Source organism: Terrapene carolina, unplaced genomic scaffold, assembly GCF_002925995.2.
Source record: "Terrapene carolina triunguis isolate 2854851 unplaced genomic scaffold, T_m_triunguis-2.0 Scaffold93, whole genome shotgun sequence".
Taxonomy (NCBI): domain Eukaryota; kingdom Metazoa; phylum Chordata; order Testudines; family Emydidae; genus Terrapene; species Terrapene triunguis.
Window position 1 is genome coordinate 8,846,664 of NW_020664444.1, and position 17,571 is coordinate 8,864,234.

The 17,571-nt window shown below is 50.5% G+C and overlaps 1 protein-coding gene across 1 annotated transcript in view; it reads right to left on the reverse strand.

The window, feature by feature from the left end:
• FSCN1 (fascin actin-bundling protein 1) overlaps positions 1-10,427 on the reverse strand; it is a 26,547-nt gene extending 16,120 nt beyond the window's left edge. The window contains exon 1 of the mRNA XM_024205290.3: positions 9,447-10,427. Coding sequence (XP_024061058.1) covers positions 9,447-10,269 — 823 coding nt within the window. The 5' untranslated portion in view covers positions 10,270-10,427. The remainder of the gene's footprint in view (positions 1-9,446) is intronic.
• Positions 10,428-17,571: the final 7,144 nt, after the last annotated feature.

The following is a 17,571-nucleotide window of genomic DNA, read 5'->3' on the forward strand; positions in this document are numbered from 1 at the left end:
CACTTTTCACACCAATCAGCACGTTCTATGTTGCTATGGTTGCTTTCTGGACAACAGCTTTATGCACCCATATTAAGCATTGTGGGGGGGGAAGACAGTGGACAGACAGGAAGCTAGAGCAAGCTGTTGCTTTCTGAGCCAGGTATGATTAGCGGTTGTGTTGCCTAGTCGCCTCCCAACCCTTACCCCTCCAGAGAGAGTCTATATGCCTGATAAGATGAAACCGCAGACCATCCAAGCTGAGAGCTGGGCTTGCTGCTCACACCTTGAATTTGGCACTTTGCCCGATTCTAAAGCCAGAAGCAATATCATTATATTGAAAGAGTTTGGTTGTTATCCCAGAGTGCTCTGCAAATACCGTTACCGTCCAACTTTAATTACTGCTCTTTGTAGATTTCCAGTCTGAAATCAGCACGACTCCGCCTGACCTTGACAGAACTGCTAATTAAAGTTAGAGGCACAAGAGGGAAATAGGGAAAGAGGACCAAGAACTAATCTTCAGGGAACTCCAGAGTGGATAGAAAGCCACTTCAGGAGAAAGTCTGATTGGTTGGAGAGGCTCTTGCTTTTGGCCAGATGGATGCAGTAGAGGCTGCACTAGGGCCTAAAGGAGAAGCCCTCATCAACAGAAACAATGTAATTGACTATTGAATATGGTCAGACAAACCTGGAGAAAAATCCACCCATGATATGGAATGAGGAGAGTGGAGGCAAGGGAAGTTGGACTGTGGCAGGTTTCATAGTTAAGAATCTGGGGGAAGAAGCTGTCCAAAGCAATAGGAGGAGCAGTGGCAAGGAAACAGGAACAAGAGAGGTGAGGGAACGTCACTTCCTAGGGCAGTGTTTAGATGGAGAAGACTCCTCCTCACATTTGGCAAAGAAAGAAGTCTGGGAGGGCTGGAGAACTTGGGATATTCAAGAGGGCAAGAGGATTGCTAGCATCTTTGGAAACCAGGTGATGGAGGAATTAGTCTTTGCAGCTCTGGTGAGAGCTCCCAGTCTTACCTTGCTGCAGGGGGATTAACAACATCATTTGGAGACATTTTGGAGCTAGAGGGAGAAGAGTGGTCTGTATATTGTTGCTCTATTAAAATAAAGTTTTAAATGAGGAGAATTCATGCCATTAGGGAGCATCTCTAAATTACAGCACTTCTACCAGGAGTGGAAGTAGACTAGACGGAATCCTACCATCCCCACCAAGGCATCTAACAATGAGCTGTATGTACAATTGTCCCCTGCATCAGGAATATTACATAACAAAAGAATTCTCTCAGCCCAACCCCTCTTTGCTTAAGCTCCCCCCAGGGAAGACAGCTGTGGAAACGGACAGGAAGAAAAACCAGAGTTGGATCAGGAGAGGGATTCCTAATTCCCTAGCTGGAAAGCTTTCCAACTGCTGCCAGCACAACGGGCTGAGAGATTAACCTCTCAGTACCACAGGGAGGCATAGACTCTGCATGAAATAGGCTTGTACATTCAGAGTCAAGCAGGTCTTCCAACATCATTAGTCAGTGGTGAAGTATTCTAGAGCAACACCCTTTCCTCTGCCCTGAGCCTACTACACATGGGGTGGTAAGTGATGGATACATTCTGTAGCTGCTGGAAAAATTCAGGACCCTAAACAAGATCATCTCTAGAGGGATCCACTGAGGGCACCCATTTCACTGCTCTGGAAGCAGATTCCAGATGTAGACCCTTCTAGTGAGGTGCACAAGGTAAACGGCATTCAGGCATGAGTCCCCTATATTTAGACTGAAGCAACCTCTGAATTTCTCTAGCTTGTATTAGTGCAAGTTATTACAGGATGGCAACAAGTGGAAAGCTGAAAGGTGTGGAAGGAGACTGCATGCAGAATAAAGGGACAGAATTACATGTGCACATCTGCTTTCAGTTAGCGCCCATGGGCTCAGACTCCAGCAACATAGGCAGAAACTTTAGTATATTAGTTACTGCCCAGTGCTTGGAGACATAAAGCTATAGATGCAAGTGCTAAGCTGCATCTTACTTCAAAATTCTCATGTATGTACTGAAGTTAGAGCTCTATGGTGTATGTAACAAATCAAGTGACATTAACCCACTATAGAAGCTGTAAATGCTGGTTATCTGTAGCACAATACACCTCTAAGCCCAACTAAGATGGAGGCCTCTGTACTAGGCACCATGCTCCAGAAGAGCTTGAAGCTTGCCTACATAGAGTTGCAAGGATTTAAACCAATGGGGTTATTTTAAGCCATCTCTACAGCTTTTTGCACTGCTTACTGACTTAAAACCAGGCTTGTTTAATTAGATTAGCAACTGGTTTAAATTCAAATAAGTCACATAACTAAAATGAGTGTCCACACCGGGTTTTTAACAAAACCACTTCAGTTTGTGTTTAGACAGCCCTTACAAATAGGCAAGACAGAGGGAGTATTCTCAATCTTAACAGTGAGGGACTGAAGCAGAGAGATTAAGTGACTTTAAGATCTCAGGGACTCTATATAGCAGAGCCAGGAACTGCATTCACATCTCCCAAATCCCAGTCCAGTGTCTTAAACCACAAAGCCATCAACCCTCTCTGAAGGGTTATTCATAGACCAAGCCTCTTCAGCATGTTAACCCCATCAGAGAAAGCAGCAGGTCTTTACAAGCTGGTTTTCAGATGTTGCAGGTTCTTCAGTTCCAACCTCAATAGCGTTACAGTGCTCTGCAGGTCTGAGGCCTCCTGACCCATGGAGTTAGGTTTCATGTGACCATCCTGGGGCCAAATCTGGCTAAAATTAAAACTACTTCAAAAATGGCCTGAAAGTCTTGAGGTAGAGATCAGAGGTGGAATGCTGGAACACGTGTGCCCTGCAGGAACAGCAGGTCCAGCAGCATGAAGTGGGTCCTTCCAGTAGGGTAGGCAACACATTCCATTCAAATTCACCACTCAAAGGGTCAAGCCCCTTGAGTGTTGGCACATGGGGCTGACATTACGCCAGATGTCCGTTCATGCTATTAATGCAGATAGTAGATGCATAGTTCCAATTCCCCGGCCTGCGCATTGAGTGCACAAACAATTAGGCTAGCCTCTAACCTTGAGGAGACCAAAACCACTTCCAGCATGAACACGCTTGCTACTTAACAGTGGCCACAATGTGTGCATGGCATTTATGCAGTGCTTTCCATATGCCAATTTCAGGGCACTTATGAACCCAAAGTAAGCTTCAGAAGGCATCAGTGAGGAATAACCTCTCTCAATCAATAAAAAGGGTTAAGCAATTGACTCAAGTTAGGATGCACACACACACCTTAAAAGACCAGGTTAATGGACTCAGGCTCATACTAGGGGATTAAAAAATAGCAGCGTAGACATTCCCATTCAGGCTGGAGCCCAGGCTCTGAAACCCAGCAAGAGGGTTAGGTCTCCAAGCCCGGGCCCAAATGTCTACATTGCTATTTTTATTCCCATAGCACAAACCCAGTCAGTTGGCCCAGGCTTCGAGACTCTCTGCCATGGGCTTTGTTTTCTGTGTGTAGATGCACCTTCGTGACAGAGCAGCAGACTGAACCTAGGTTTCTTGATTCCTATGCTGCAGCAATGAAGGGATGACTTTAAGGAGCTAGCCAGCAAGTCAATCATGTAACCAAAATAGTTTGGACACACACCATTACAGGCCAACTCAAAAGAAATCCAGCACTCCAGCAAAGGATGGTTACAGCTGAAAGATGCATCCAAACCTGCCACCCAACACCCAAGTAGAAGAGCCCCACTTGTGGCCAAAGGACTCCTCCTTGAACAACTTGCTATGTTGTGGAGATTCTAGAGAGCTCCCATGTTGTGGCATTTTACCCAGCAACACAGTTTCTGTGTGGAGGTCTGCATGACAGACCTTCTGTATTGCTACCTGGAGGGACCCGCATGCCGGAGTAGGACTACGTGCTCCAGTGCTAATTTAACCCAGATACACCACTTATTTCCCACCTGTGCCCAACTGCTTTAAGCAGTCATTGCTGTGAGTCTGCCAGCAGAACTAGAAGCTCAGAAGTGTACAGGAAAGAGCTGCCAATGCTGATGGAGGGAATTTGGCAAGCCATGAATTCAGGATCCTAGAAATAGAACCAGCGTCTCACCTGGGCCAAGATCCAGGGCACTTGTGGGTTTGAAGGTATTTTAAGTTGGGTTCAACTTCCCTTTCATCTGAACTTCATTCCAGCTCTTGCTACACTCCTCACTTTCTGGCTGTAGGTACAGAAGCTCAGTTTAGATGACTGGCCTGCACTCCCCATTGCTTAGCTTGGATGCATGGAACCTGGTTGCTTAGTTGTTCTTGCAAGGGGACCATCCCCTCATACCTGCAGCACTGCCCCAGACTACTTTACAATAAAGCTTCTCTGGGTATCACACCTCAAGTCTCACACTTGAATGGCGACTCCTAGTGAAGGAGAAAAGACAGTTTGTTGGGGCTAAGTCTGGACACAACCACTGGTAAATAGACAAACCTATGCAGGCTTTGAAGAAACAAGGTCTACAGAGTTGTGGCTAATGCAGCACCTGAAGAGGCATGCAGCGGCAGTTCTCCTAGAATTGTGCTCTGGTTAGAGTCCTGGGATGCAGCCACAATAAGGACTTCTACTAGTGCATCGATTTCCAATCCCATCATGGCCCCATTAGGCAGACTGGGATCCCCATATTAATGGCTGAGCAGGTCATTTAACCTCTGGGTCAGGGCAGAGATCTCTGTTCCCAGCAAGAGTCACCACCCTACTCCCCTGCTCTGAGCATTAGGCAGTACTGCCTCTGGCTCTCTGGCCAGGTGACTCCCAGAAGTAGGTTGAGACTAAGAGGGAAGGACAATAGGAGCGCCTTTTACAATTGGCATTTAGCTATCAGAGATCAGGCACTAATCCACACCTCTCTGCAGTCACCTATCCCCAGTGTACTGTGAAGGCCAGGAGTCAGAAACCCCTCTGGAATTCTCCTTCCCCACAAGCAGCAGAGCTCTAGAGATCACTTACACTGATTGCTTATGCAGGCTAGCTTTGATCACTTTGCTCATTTCCTTCCTAACCTTCCCCCTCCCCCCATGCTTCCTGCTTCTGGCACACAGCCTGTAAATTCACTTGATGTTCCCTCAAGTCAAGCCATGGTAGAAAGTACTTATGCTCTGACAACACTAGTAAACATATGGAGGGGATAGGGTGACCAGATTTTAAAAAGGGGCTGATTTTTTCTACACTTGGGTTTTTTGTTGTGGTTTTTTGGTTTTTTTTAGGGGGAGAAGAAGAGAAATAGTTGCATATATAAGAAAGTCCCGGATATTAGGGAATCTAGTCACCCTAGGAGAAGGAGATCACCCACCCACTAAGGGAAGAGCTCCATCACTCCCCTGTCCAGGGAAGGGGAGTCCTGTCTGAAGGAGCCTCCCACCACCAGAAGAAAACATCTGGTAAAAGCTCAGCAGCAAGGGGGGCGTGCTCTCGCCCCAGGGAACCAAACTCCCACACCAGAGGCTGTTACAGCAGACGCAACATCCCCAATCCCAGAAAGAGGTGGTTTGTTTCTGTTTATCTTCCAAGCCACATTTTATTTCTAACCTGAGATTACAGGCTGACCTTGATATTTGCATATGTGAGCGCCCTATTAACATAGCCCCACTCTCCCATTCCCTAGAAAGTACAGTCTGTCTCCTAGATAAACCAGCTCCTTTTGTGGTCTTGGCAGGCTTCCCAGGTAACTGAGCATTTCTTTCCAAGTAGGCTAGTTCATTACACCTTTGTCTGATCTCACCTGCTCCCTAGGCAGACTCTGGGTTTCTAAACTAGCCTGCAAGCAGTTACCTGGGCATAATCTCTCTGAAGGAAACAGACAAATCTAGATCCTCAAAAGAATTATACAGTCACTTCTTTTCCCATGCTGCCTGCCTGATAGACCCGTTTGACTTAAGTTTCCAGCTGATCCAGCCATGACCGCTTCAGTGTCTAGGGTACGTTCCTAAATCCTGACTGGAAAGAGGAGATCACCTTGTTCTGTGGCTCTTCAGGCAAGCCCGGAGGAAGTTTTACATTCATCTCCAGGAAGGATTTGAAGCACCCAAAGAAGTGGTGAATCAGAGCTGACTCCTGCCATCCCCTGCTTCCTGTCACACATCCCCGCCCCTGGCAGACTTTTCCTTAGGTTAGTGAGGCATGAATCCCTGATGTTCAGGGCTTCATTCCAGGAGGCGCTCCTCCCATTTCCAAGTGTTCTCTACCTGAATAGAGTGAGAAGAAAAGCCAAGTGATCTCTGCTGACTCAGTACTCGTTAGGCCTATGTTCATTGATTCCAACTATCCCTGGGGCTGCATGTGCTCTGTCAGGAAACGGACAAGCCTAGGCAGTAGCTTATTATAGCTCTAGCTGCAAAAGCTATCTGAACCCAGGAGCTCCTCTGGACTTCCTGTGGGAGAGTCTTTCCTTCCCTCCAGATACAAGGATCTGTTTCTCAGAGGCCCTTTAAGTCTATCCACTGTGCATCTAACATCTAGTTAGGCCAGGCAGAGCCCAATTAGTGGAGAGGTAGCACTAACAAGTCTGTGCTCACCAAACTCAGTATTTTGGAGGGAGAGGGGTAAACAAAGGGTTTTCTCAACTGGGTTTGCCACCCATGTTCTTTGCAACCCCACTGATGGTGGCGGGAGACAAGTTAGACCAACATACTGCTGCCCTCCTCCTCACCAAGGGGGTGAGGGGAAGGAGAGCATGACCCCAATGAGTCAGTTCAAAATACAGGCTTTTCAGGGCCACTATCAAGTGTTCATTTGGGATGAGACTCCCTTAGTCTTTTAGCCAGGTCACTCAGAGCATCACCAATCTCCAGAGCATCCTCTCCTCTGCCATATCAGAGGGTAGGGACAGGCTTATCAGCCCAGTAAGGGAAAGGGCCGTCTAGGAAAGCCTCCCCTGGACATGTGTTTTTAGGTTTGTTTCTAATTAACCTTGGAACAGAGTGGTTCTACTGCAGGGGGAGGGAGAAACCAGCAAGGGACCGAAAGAACAAGCAAGTTGTGCCCCAGCTGAGCCTAAAGAGAAGCAGCAACTCCACAACTGTTCATTGCTGCTGCTGGCTAGGATTAACCAAGCGGAAACTGCTTCCTTGCCTGAAACATACTTAAAGGAGAGATCATATTGCAGCTAATTGCACCACTGCTACCCATGACCGTCCTGAGAGCTGTGCTATTTCTTTCCCCTTTAAGGAGGGAACTGAATGAAGTTAATGCAAGAATCCAGACTGAAGTCCATCTGGACCCATGAACCAAATCCCTTCTGCCCCCTCTCCTCCCCCCCCCCCCAAAGGTTTGCACTTTGGCTTTTAACATGTGCCAGAAAACTTATCATGGGAAAACTCTCAGGGGAGCAAGGAACCCAAATTAACAGGGATAGCCAGTGTTTGGTCCTCTTGCTCCTGGTTCTTCCCACCCACCCTCTTCAAATTAAGGATCAGGCCGAGCAGAATGCCCCATAGACTCACTAGTCTGGGTCATTTGACCAGTTCCCACCATAGGTGATGGAGCCCACAGCCTCTTTCACTTCTTCTAAAGTGGATGGAAGTATTTTGAGGTAGGGAACTTGAATACACAGAGATTCCCCCCCCCCTTCCTGGGAAGACTCCAAGACCTTCAGACAGCTCTACCACATTGCTTGGGCTTCTCCACTCATAGCCACATACCACACCCTGAAAATGAGCAGTGTTCTTTCCACCAGTGCTGCCGGAGCCTTCCTCCACTTCCTTGGCTTGCAGGGAGGCATTCCCTCTGCAGCCTGCTGTGCCTATCTGACCACTGCTGAATGCCTCCCCACCCCCACCAATACCACCCCTCCCGACATCTGCTTTTCCAATCCCAAATACTCCAGCATGACAAAAGACTGGAGCAGCAGCTCCCCCTCCCCCCAATGAGCTCAGCCATAGTGATTCTTTCTGAACCACAAGCCCGCCCTTGTTCTCCTACCAGCCTCTCCATCCCCCCACCCACCCTTTGACTGGACAAATATTAAATATCAGCCAAAGGAACAGTTGATTTTGGGGGGAGTTGGGTTGGATGTGGTTAAGTCAGTGAATTCCCTGTAGCAGCCTGTGGAGTGAAGACAGAGCAGGCAGCCATCCAACCATTACAGACACTTCAAGTGAGAGGAGGTAGGAATCCTTGTGGTTGCACATCCATTTTGGTGATTGTTCACAGAAGGGCTTAGACCAAATTCATTCCTCAGCCTTCACACACATCTGGCGAGCCAAGCCATTACCATGTATATCTGACCTGTATCACAAAGCCAGGCCGTTTGTAATGGACTGGCTCCCACCTACACAACTGAAATATAGGGTATTGATCAAAGCTCTCACACTGCAGGGGGGGGGGGGCACCATTCTGTAGCTCCCGCTCTATGCGGTTACCAGCAACTGGTGGTTAAACTTGTGGGTGCAGAAGGTGCAAGATAGGACCTGCATTCTCGCTGAACCCCCAGTTAACAGGGAGCACACCCATGGAGCGCTATGGTTAAAGATACCGCACGGTTCTCTCCCCATCACACACAAAGCTGGTCCCCTCTGCACTCTAGTCAAGAAAACCCTGGCTTCCAAAGGGAGGGGGAGCTCCGCAGGGCCGGCCAAAGCAGCGGCAGGCCAAGGCAATGGTCCCTTTGTGTGAGCTGAATGTAGGTCATGTTTTCCCTGCGCAACCCAAATCAGCCGCTCAACACCCGAGTTTCAGTTAAAGCCTTTATATAACCCGGCCAAGTTCTGCCCTGCAGCGAGCAGGCGAGGGAGAAGCCCGTGTGCACAAGCCAACACGCACTGAAGGGACATGGCGGTGGCGGGGGCTATGAGGACAGCATGCACAAGCGTGCAGGGGAGCAGCTAGCCCCGGACTGTAGCTCTGGGGCTGCCTAGCATGGCTTGGCCCTGCAGAGCCCTGGGGTAGAGGCTGCCCGTGCAATTCTGCAGAGCTTCAGGAGTAAGTGGGGGAGGGGGGGTCTGAAGCAGCCCACTAGGTCATTTTCTGACTGGGGGGGGGGGGGGCAAAAGGGAGATTTCGGCGAGAGGCCGTTTTGTTGCTGGTTGAAAGTAGCCGCCTGGGATGATGGGTTAGATCCGTTGCAGCAGCTGGTCGGGCAGCGGCTCCAGGAGCCCAATGACGGCAGCGAGGACTAGGATGAAGCCCCGATGCCCGTTCCTACCGCCAGCCACGAGGCGCTTGCAAGGAGCGGGAACAATATGTATCCCGCGGAGGCGGAGAGCCATTGAACCAAACCGCAAAGCCTGTATAGGATGGGAACCACTTCCAAGCCGGGGGGGGGGGGGGAGGGGGCAGCCCCCCCGACACCGATGGGCCCATGCCCATCCCAAGCGAGGTCCCCCAAGGTACAAAGGCCTGGCTGCGCAGAGCGATCCCCAGCCCGGCGGGGGCTGGGAGCTCGCCCGAGGATGCCGCTGGCAGGGAGGGGCGCTTACCTTGCCGGGTGGAGACGTTCCTCTCGTTGCCGGCTCTCAGGACCACCTGGGGGCAGCTCTGCTCCAGCACGAAGAGCTCGTCCTTGCCCACCTTGGTGCTCTTGCCGGCCTTGAGGGTGCCGCTGGGCCCGGAGGGGGCCAGGTAGCGTCCCTCGCCGTCCCGGAAGGCCACCTTGCCGGACCTGAATTCCAGCGTGTAGCCGGTGCCTTTCTCGGGCTTCTCCACCAGCCGGCCGTCGTGGCGGAGGAAGCGGTGGTCGCAGGTCTGGACGCTGTAGCGCTGGTCCTGGAAGACCAGGGTGATGAGGGAGTCCACCCCCCAGGGCACGTCGCGGTCCACCGCCATCTCCTCCTGCTTGGCGCTCAGGTGGGCGTAGCGCTTCCTGGTGAGGCTGTAGATGTTCACCTGCGGGTGCATGGCGATGTGCACGCTCCACTTCTCGGCCGCCGACACGCTCTGGGCGAAGCAGGAGATGCGGTCCTCGGTGCCGCCGAAGTAGCGCTTGTGGGGCTCGGACTGCAGCGACCAGCGCCCGTCGTCGTGGGCCAGGATGACGAAGCGGCAGTCGGCGACCGGCTGCTCCCGATCGCAGCTCACGTTGCCGTCCTTGTCGGCCGCCAGGTAGCGGCCCAGGTGGCTCTTCAGGAAGACCACGTTGGAGTCGTCGCCGTCCTGCTCCAGCGTCCAGATCTGCTTCTTCTTCATGCTGGGCGCCGAGGCGTTCACCTTGAAGCCGAAGGCCTCGGCCGTCAGGTACTTGTTGCCGCAGTTGATGAGCCCGAACTGGATCTGGAGCGGCGCCGAGGTCCCGTTGGCGGTCATGCTGGCGCAGCGACGGGCGTGGGGGAAGCGGAGCCGCTGGGGCTGCAGGAGCCGGCGGGGCTGCAGCGAGAGAGAGCGAGCGACCACGGGGGCGGCTGCTCGCCTGGGTTTGCTCCACGCCTCCCCCTTCCTGCCTCCCCCCGGCCTTTGTTCGGCTGGACCGCGCGTCCCCCCGGCCCCCCTCTGCAGCGCACAAAGCCCGATTCACAGGGAGCGCCCCCAGCTGCAGCCTATATAGAGGGGAGGATGTCGGGGCCGTGCGTGCGGCCACGCCTCCAATTGAGACACCGGGGAGAGGGGTGGGGGAGCGAGGGTTTTGCAGCCACTAAAAAGAGGGGGGCGGTATGTTCCTTTCAGCACCCTAAATAAACGCACTGCAGGGAACGAACCCCCACCCCCCAGCCGCCAGGGAAACCAACCTCCCCTCCCCCGGGCGTTTTCCTCCAAACAAGCTCTTTAATTGACAAAAATCCCAAATCTGCTATGTGCCTGGGTTGGTTTTTATTTTTAATTATGCAGCTAGGATTAGTTGCTTGATGCAAATGGATATAAAATAATAAAAATAGCCAAGCCGAAGGCAAAGCAGATCTATTGGATGCAAATAGGCAGCCAAGGAAAATGAGCTGTGGATTTAATAGACCTTCAGGTCTCTTTGGGGTCTTCTAATATTTTTAGTGTTGCATTGAAAGTGTCATCAAACCCAAGCACTTGTTCATTTCTTCGACGTATGGGTCTTCTCTTGGGCAGTGGGGGAGTTGGTGGGTGGTTGTTAATAAAGTGAAAATGTCACCTCCCCCTAAGCAATATTTAAGGTGCCCTGATCTATGCTGCCTGCACACCAAAGGCCCAATCCTGATCTCACTTACACCAACTTTAAACCAGGGCCGTTCCAGTGGTTCACTGGAATTTCTTTGGGTTCTGAGCCCAGCATAATTCAGCACTCTATTTTCCACCAGTGCCTGGGCTCTGGGGATGCTGATGTTTGCCATTACTTCAAGAGAGATTTCTGGGGTCCATAGCTTGGAGAAAAATAAATACCACTCTGCCCAAGGGTGAAATTTCACTGGGATACCACACATCCAAACAAAAACGATGAGCCTCAAAGAGTTTCAGCTTGTGGAGTTACCTTGAATTTTTCCATTAGGAGTGGAGGGTCTGAGTTGCCTCTCTTGCCTTTGGATTTGGCCCACAGAACCAACCATCTTCCCAGACCAGCTTGGATCTTGGAGGATGCACCAGAGGCCAGTGGCTCTACACCAGCTCTGAACTCCCCTGTTTTGCCAATCCAAGTGCCACAGATTCTCTGGGATCCTTCACAGGGAGGTTCTACAGTATGGAAGGAAAGGCTCCGGCAGTATTAACTTCCACTGTTTCTGCCCACAGTTTTGGGAGGGGGGAAAGTTTGCATGAGCCCAGCCTGTTCTGCCCTGCCCTATCCCACTGCCTCCCACTCCTCTGTGCTGAACCCCTCCTGGGAGAATTGAGGGGGCAGAGAAAGCATGCTAAAAGCAGGCAAAACTTCCCCTTCCATACGTGCAGGCTCCCATCTGCATCCTGAGGTGGAGGCAACCAGGGGGCCTTGGGAGAGTCATCAGAAGCCAGAGTTCCCCAAATCTGAATGAACATAATGGGGGGAATTGAGTGGGAGGGTGTTGTGACTTTCCTGGCAGCAGGAGTCCCTTGCTAGAATCCCCTGAGTTCTCTGGTGGCTCAGTGGCACCTCAAAGCCCTCCTCCCCCCATGAATAAATGTCCCATGGGGGGGGGTCTATAGCTCCACCCGGGGTATTCTGCTCATCACACCCTAGATCTAACCTAGGTATGATTATCGCCTTAATCCTCCAAATGCTCGCTCAGGCCAATAGTCCCACTTATCTACCTTTGCCCCCCTACCCAAGCTATGCAGCCTCACCTGTGTTTCCGGGGGCTGATGCTCAGATAGTAGATAATGTTTTCACCCCTCAGCTCACAGAGAGCCGAACTAAAGGCCCTTTGTGCTGCTCTGGCAGTGTTAAAGGACCACAAAATGGGCATAAATGGCCCCCTGAGAACACTTCTTGTGCAGGGGGACTTCCTGGCTGGTGTGGAGCTGGCATAAGGACTCTTCCCTGGACCTGCTCCTAGCCCCTGGGGTGGGGCATGTCCAGGATGCACTGCACTATGGCTATCCTGTTTCCCAGGCCCTGTAGGGGACCTTAAGGCTGTTCTAGCATACGGGGGGGATGAACAGACACTATGTGGCCCCAGAATACAAGAGGTGCAAAGAGAACAGGAGTACTTGTGGCACCTTAGAGACTAACAAATTTATTAGAGCATAAGCTTTCGTGGGCTACAACCCACTTCTTCAGATGCATATAGAGTGAAACATATATTGAGGAGATATGTATACACACATACAGAGAGCATGAACAGGTGGGAGTTGTCTTACCAACTCTGAGAGGCCAATTAAGTAAGAGAAAAAAAACTTTTGAAGTGATAATCAAGATAGCTCAGTACAGACAGTTTGATAAGAAGCAAGTGTGAAAATACTTACAAGGGGAGATAGATTCAATGTTTGTAATGGCTCAGCCATTCCCAGTCTTTATTTAATCCTGAGCTGATTGTGTCTAGTTTGCATATCAGGCCAATGGGAGCTGCGGGAAGCGGCATGGCCTGAGGGACATACTGGCCGCCGCTTCCCGCAGCTCCCATTGGCCTGGAGCAGCGATCTGCGGTCAGTGGGAGCTGCGATCGGCCGGACCTGCAGATGGGGCAGGTAAACAAACCGGCCCCGCCCGCCAGGGGCTTTCCCTACACAATCGGCGACCCCTTTGAGAAACCCTGACCTAACCACTCCCTTCCCCCCAACCTCCACATACACACTGTTACTGCCCCAAGCTCCAAGTCAGGGCCATTGGGTCAAATTCTGCTCTTGGGTGGGCTGCCCGTAGGGCACGGATCCTACCAGTCAGTGCGGTGGCCCCAGCGGGTTCTGTTGGGGCAGGATGGTGTCAACTTACTAGTTATTCCAGATTTACCCTCCAAGTATCTCCAAGCAGAGATTGGCCCAAAATATAGATATTTTTTTAATTTGGGTTCAAATAAGTGTTCTGAACCGATTAAAAAAATCCACCCACTGAGTAATAGCCAGTTTCATTTTATTTAGTGAACACCTTCCCCCCTTGTCTTAAAGTGGTAAAAATCTACGTGTCTTCTCACCAATCTGTTGTTTCCCACTGTCATTTGGACCCAATGCTAGTCTATCTGTACAGGTTTAGGCCCATAGCTGTTGGGAGCTGACTCTGAATGGCTCCGCATGGACTGTTGGCTCCACGTGGAGTGCAGCAAAGCAAGGCCTTGCAGCCCGCAGACTAGTGTAGCTCGGTGTTAAAACTGAAAGCGACAGTGTACAGTTAAAAATCAGAGGCCAGAACATCCCTTCTGCCCTTTGATGATGGGAGAGGAAAACCCATTCCTTTGGCCCAAACAATGGCAGAGGGCCCCCCCCTCTCCCCCTCTCTCTGAGGCTGAGAAAATCACCATGTGCATGTTGGCCCAGACCCTCAGGCTCCTAACTTCCACTGATTTCAGGCAAAGTTAGGAGCTTATATACCTTTGAGAATCTGGGCTTCTGAGGCAGGGGAATGCATAGTAGGTGGGAAGAGATCTGGGCCAAGGGAAAGCTGCTCATTCTCCTCTAAACCTGTCAGAATGTGGTACAGGCTCCTGCTCTGTTCTCTCAACCCCCTTGGCACAGGCAAGGAACCAATGAGAGCATGTCTTCCAAGGGGAGTTGTGCTGCCAGGATGGACTCAGGTGGCACACAAAGGCACTGGGCCTGTATGTGTATTGGATGTACCCCCTCAACTGAAGATATTGGCAGGTCAGAGGGGGAAGCTGAGCTATCTCATAGAGCTGGAAGGGACTCTGAAAGGTCATCCAGGCCAGTCCCCTACCTTCACTAGCAGGACCAAGTACTGATTTTGCCCCAGATCCCTAAGTGGCCCCCACAAGGATTGAACTCATAACCCTGGGTTTAGGAGGCCAATGCTCAAACCACTGAGCTATCCCTCCCCCCTACACAGGATGCAATGTCCTACCCCTCATGAGGAAATGATTCTGAGGTAACTCCCTTTTCCCAGCCCTCCCATGGGTTTTCCTGCATGAGCCTGGGCTTTCAAAATAATTCCCTACAGGTGTCATTAATTGCTAGAGCTTTTCAAAGCATGGCTGGGTCACTTTATAAAGTGCTGTGTAAATCACGCTTCCAGAGTGAATAAACTCCAAACCTAAAGAGAAAATCAAACCAGAGGGTGTTTCACGAGTATTATGCAAAAACATTTGTTTTGCCTGGAATCAGTGCAGGAAACTCTCAACTTGTCTCATGTTTGCATGACTAAGAATTGTTGTTAATTACTGGTCCCTAATTCATTCAGAAAGTTCAGGAACTGTAGCCAACCCTGCAGTGAGCCTGCGATGGACTTAGAGGAAGTAACGTCACAGAAACCAGGTGAGTTTTGCATGGGGTCTGGTTTTTCTGCAACATTGTGCAGGGCTTGGTTGTTAACTCCAGGAATTATTTACATGGCTAGAATTATAAAAGTCTAATGTACTAGCCACTGTATGTGCACATTTTTTATTTTTTGCATATCGCTCAGCTTGGACAATGAAATTAGACTAGTCAGTTTAATTTTCTAGTTTCCAATCAGCGACATGGTTCTCAGTGGGTATCGAACTTGTGAGCTTTGGCTCCAAAAACTACAGGCCTCTTTCATTGCAGCTAAAGGAGAATTCTTTTAACTGTAAGTAGCAGGCTTTTTTCCTCATCCGGGCCAGCCAGTACAGGGAGACATGATCAGATTCACTAAGCTAGTCTGTTATTTATGCTGATGTCCCAATCCTTGTCAGCCATTTGTATCACTCATTCAACCCATGTGATTTAAATATATTTATATTAACATTAGTGCATAGCCATGTTCCCCCCAAGAGGGGGCAAGCTCTGGGATGTGCACACAGTAGGGGACTGGAAGGGCCTTTTGCATGAGGAAGCCGCTGGCCCTCTTCTCCCATCCATGTTCTAGACAGAGAGAAGTCACCAGAGCACAGTCTCTTCTGGTGTCAGCATTCCAGCGTGTTGCCATGGTGCCAATGTGGGTTTGGAGTTAACTCGGCAGATACAAACCTAGGGCCTGCTCCTGTTCCCATTGAAGTGACTGACAAGACTCCAGGATCAGGCCACCAAGCAGTTTTCCCATCCCTCTAAAACGTCCCTTCTAGCGATCACTTCAGGCACGTGCTGTGGTCGCTGTAAGAATTATACTGTATCCAATGTCAGCACTTTGATCGGCCGAGCAGGGCACTGCGAAAGCAAGAACCAGCCCAGTCCTTCTCTTCAGGCTGCAGTGAACCATAAGGTCAAAAGCTTTTGAAGCCCAATTTTGTCACCCTTCCTCCTTTAACTGTCCCAGAAAAATCTCTTTCTCCCCCTGGAATTTCCAAGGTGTAGTCTCTGTCCAGAGAAGGTTTGGGGAACTTTCCACTTGAGTTTTTCTCTATATTTGGATCAGTTTGAAATATATTTTGCTGTATATAAAATGGCAGACATCCACCGTGTTGATGGATTGTCATTCAAGCTAATAACGTTCTGTTCCTTTAACACTTATCTGTGTTGCAGGGCTCTGCTGCTCTGTGAAATGAAAGCTAGAGGGCAAAACCCAGTAGAAAAGCCTGCAGCGCCAGGCATTAAGGGTCTTTTCCTGCTCGCAAAGGCAGTTTTGCTACTGGCCTCCATGGGTATGTCTACACTGCAATTAAAAACCTGAGGCTGGCCTGTGCCAGCGTTCGTGGGCGAGGCTTGGGCTAAGGGGCTGTTTAACCGCAGTGTAGACATTTGTACAATCCCACCTCGCAGGGTCCTAGAGCCAGGTCTCCAGCTGGAGCCCAAAACAGCTACACCGCCATTAACAGCCTCTTAGCCTGAGCCCCATGAGCCGGAGTCAGCTGGCACAGGCCAGCCACAGGTGTCTAACTGCAGTGTAGACATACCCCATTGGGCCAGTACTGGGCTCAATATGTCTTCACTTCCTCAGTGCTAGGCACTTTCAATTCCCACCCAGCAAAGCCAGTGGTAGCAATTAACAGAGCTTCTCACCTTGCAGGATCTGGCCTGTCCTTTGATCCAGCTACTTCCCTATTCCATTTTACCTTCTGATGTGCCTCTGCTAGGTTTTTCTTTAACAAATGCGTTCCTGTCTCAGGCGCTCCTGTTAAAGTCTCCTGTGTCTTCACGTCCGTATTTCAGTGTAATGCCTGGGAAACGGCTTCCTTGAGGTAGTCTGTTGGTGTCCCAGGCGCTGGACTAGTGGGCTCCTCTATTGCATTTCAACATTCTTCGGATTTCCTGTGGACTTCCATAGTAACATCTGGACAGGGAGTGCTGTGGGCCTCTGAGCCTCATCCCGGAGCCCCTGGATCCAATAACACTGCAGAAGCAAACCGCCCCCAAATGATTGTTCTGTAGCCTCCACTCAAAAAGTGACCTGTTGCCAACCTTCTAACAAGGGCTCCCTGGAAAATGCTCTGCCTCCGTCAGTGTCACGTGTTATATGCCTGGGGTAAAATACTACTCCCTGCTCCTGGCAACCCCTGCATCATCTCCATACTCCCTCCCCCTTCTCCCCCAAATCTATTTACTCTATATTTCTCCCGGGGTTGTGAGAACTCTGTGGCACATCCCACAGGCGCACCTCCAGGCCCTAGTGCCCAAGAACAGAGGTCCCCTTGCTGCTGTCATTCCAGGCTCCCAGCCATAGTGCGCTTGCTCGGACAATGGCTCGACATTTGAACAAGCAGAACTGGCCCAGTGTTTCAGGGAGGGTTGGAAGCAGTTTTGTGCCACCTGCCCATCTAGATGATGCCAGTTCCTTTCCCTGATCTGGAGCCCAATGTGCCCAGGGCTGGCTTAAGGATTGTGGTGCGGGGGTCAGTGAGACGATTCCTTGGGGGTACGCTGACCCATTTGACGTTCAGAGTATGTGTCCAGGGAGATCTTTAGCCTCCCACACTCCCCGTCAGGTTGGTCTGTTTACATCAGTTGCATTTTCAAGGCTCTTTGCAAGGACCCCAAAAAAGCTGCTGTTACCAAGTGTTACCAACCCCATTCAGCTCATTGGTAGCAGCTGCATTTCCTCCATCTCATGTTGTATTTCTGCCTTTCTTCTGCAGAGCAATGCAGAGCAAGGGTTTCCTGTCATACTCAATTCCTGTGTAGCTGCTCACACAACAGCATGAGGTTGCTTTGAAAACTGACAGGTTTGGGGGGATG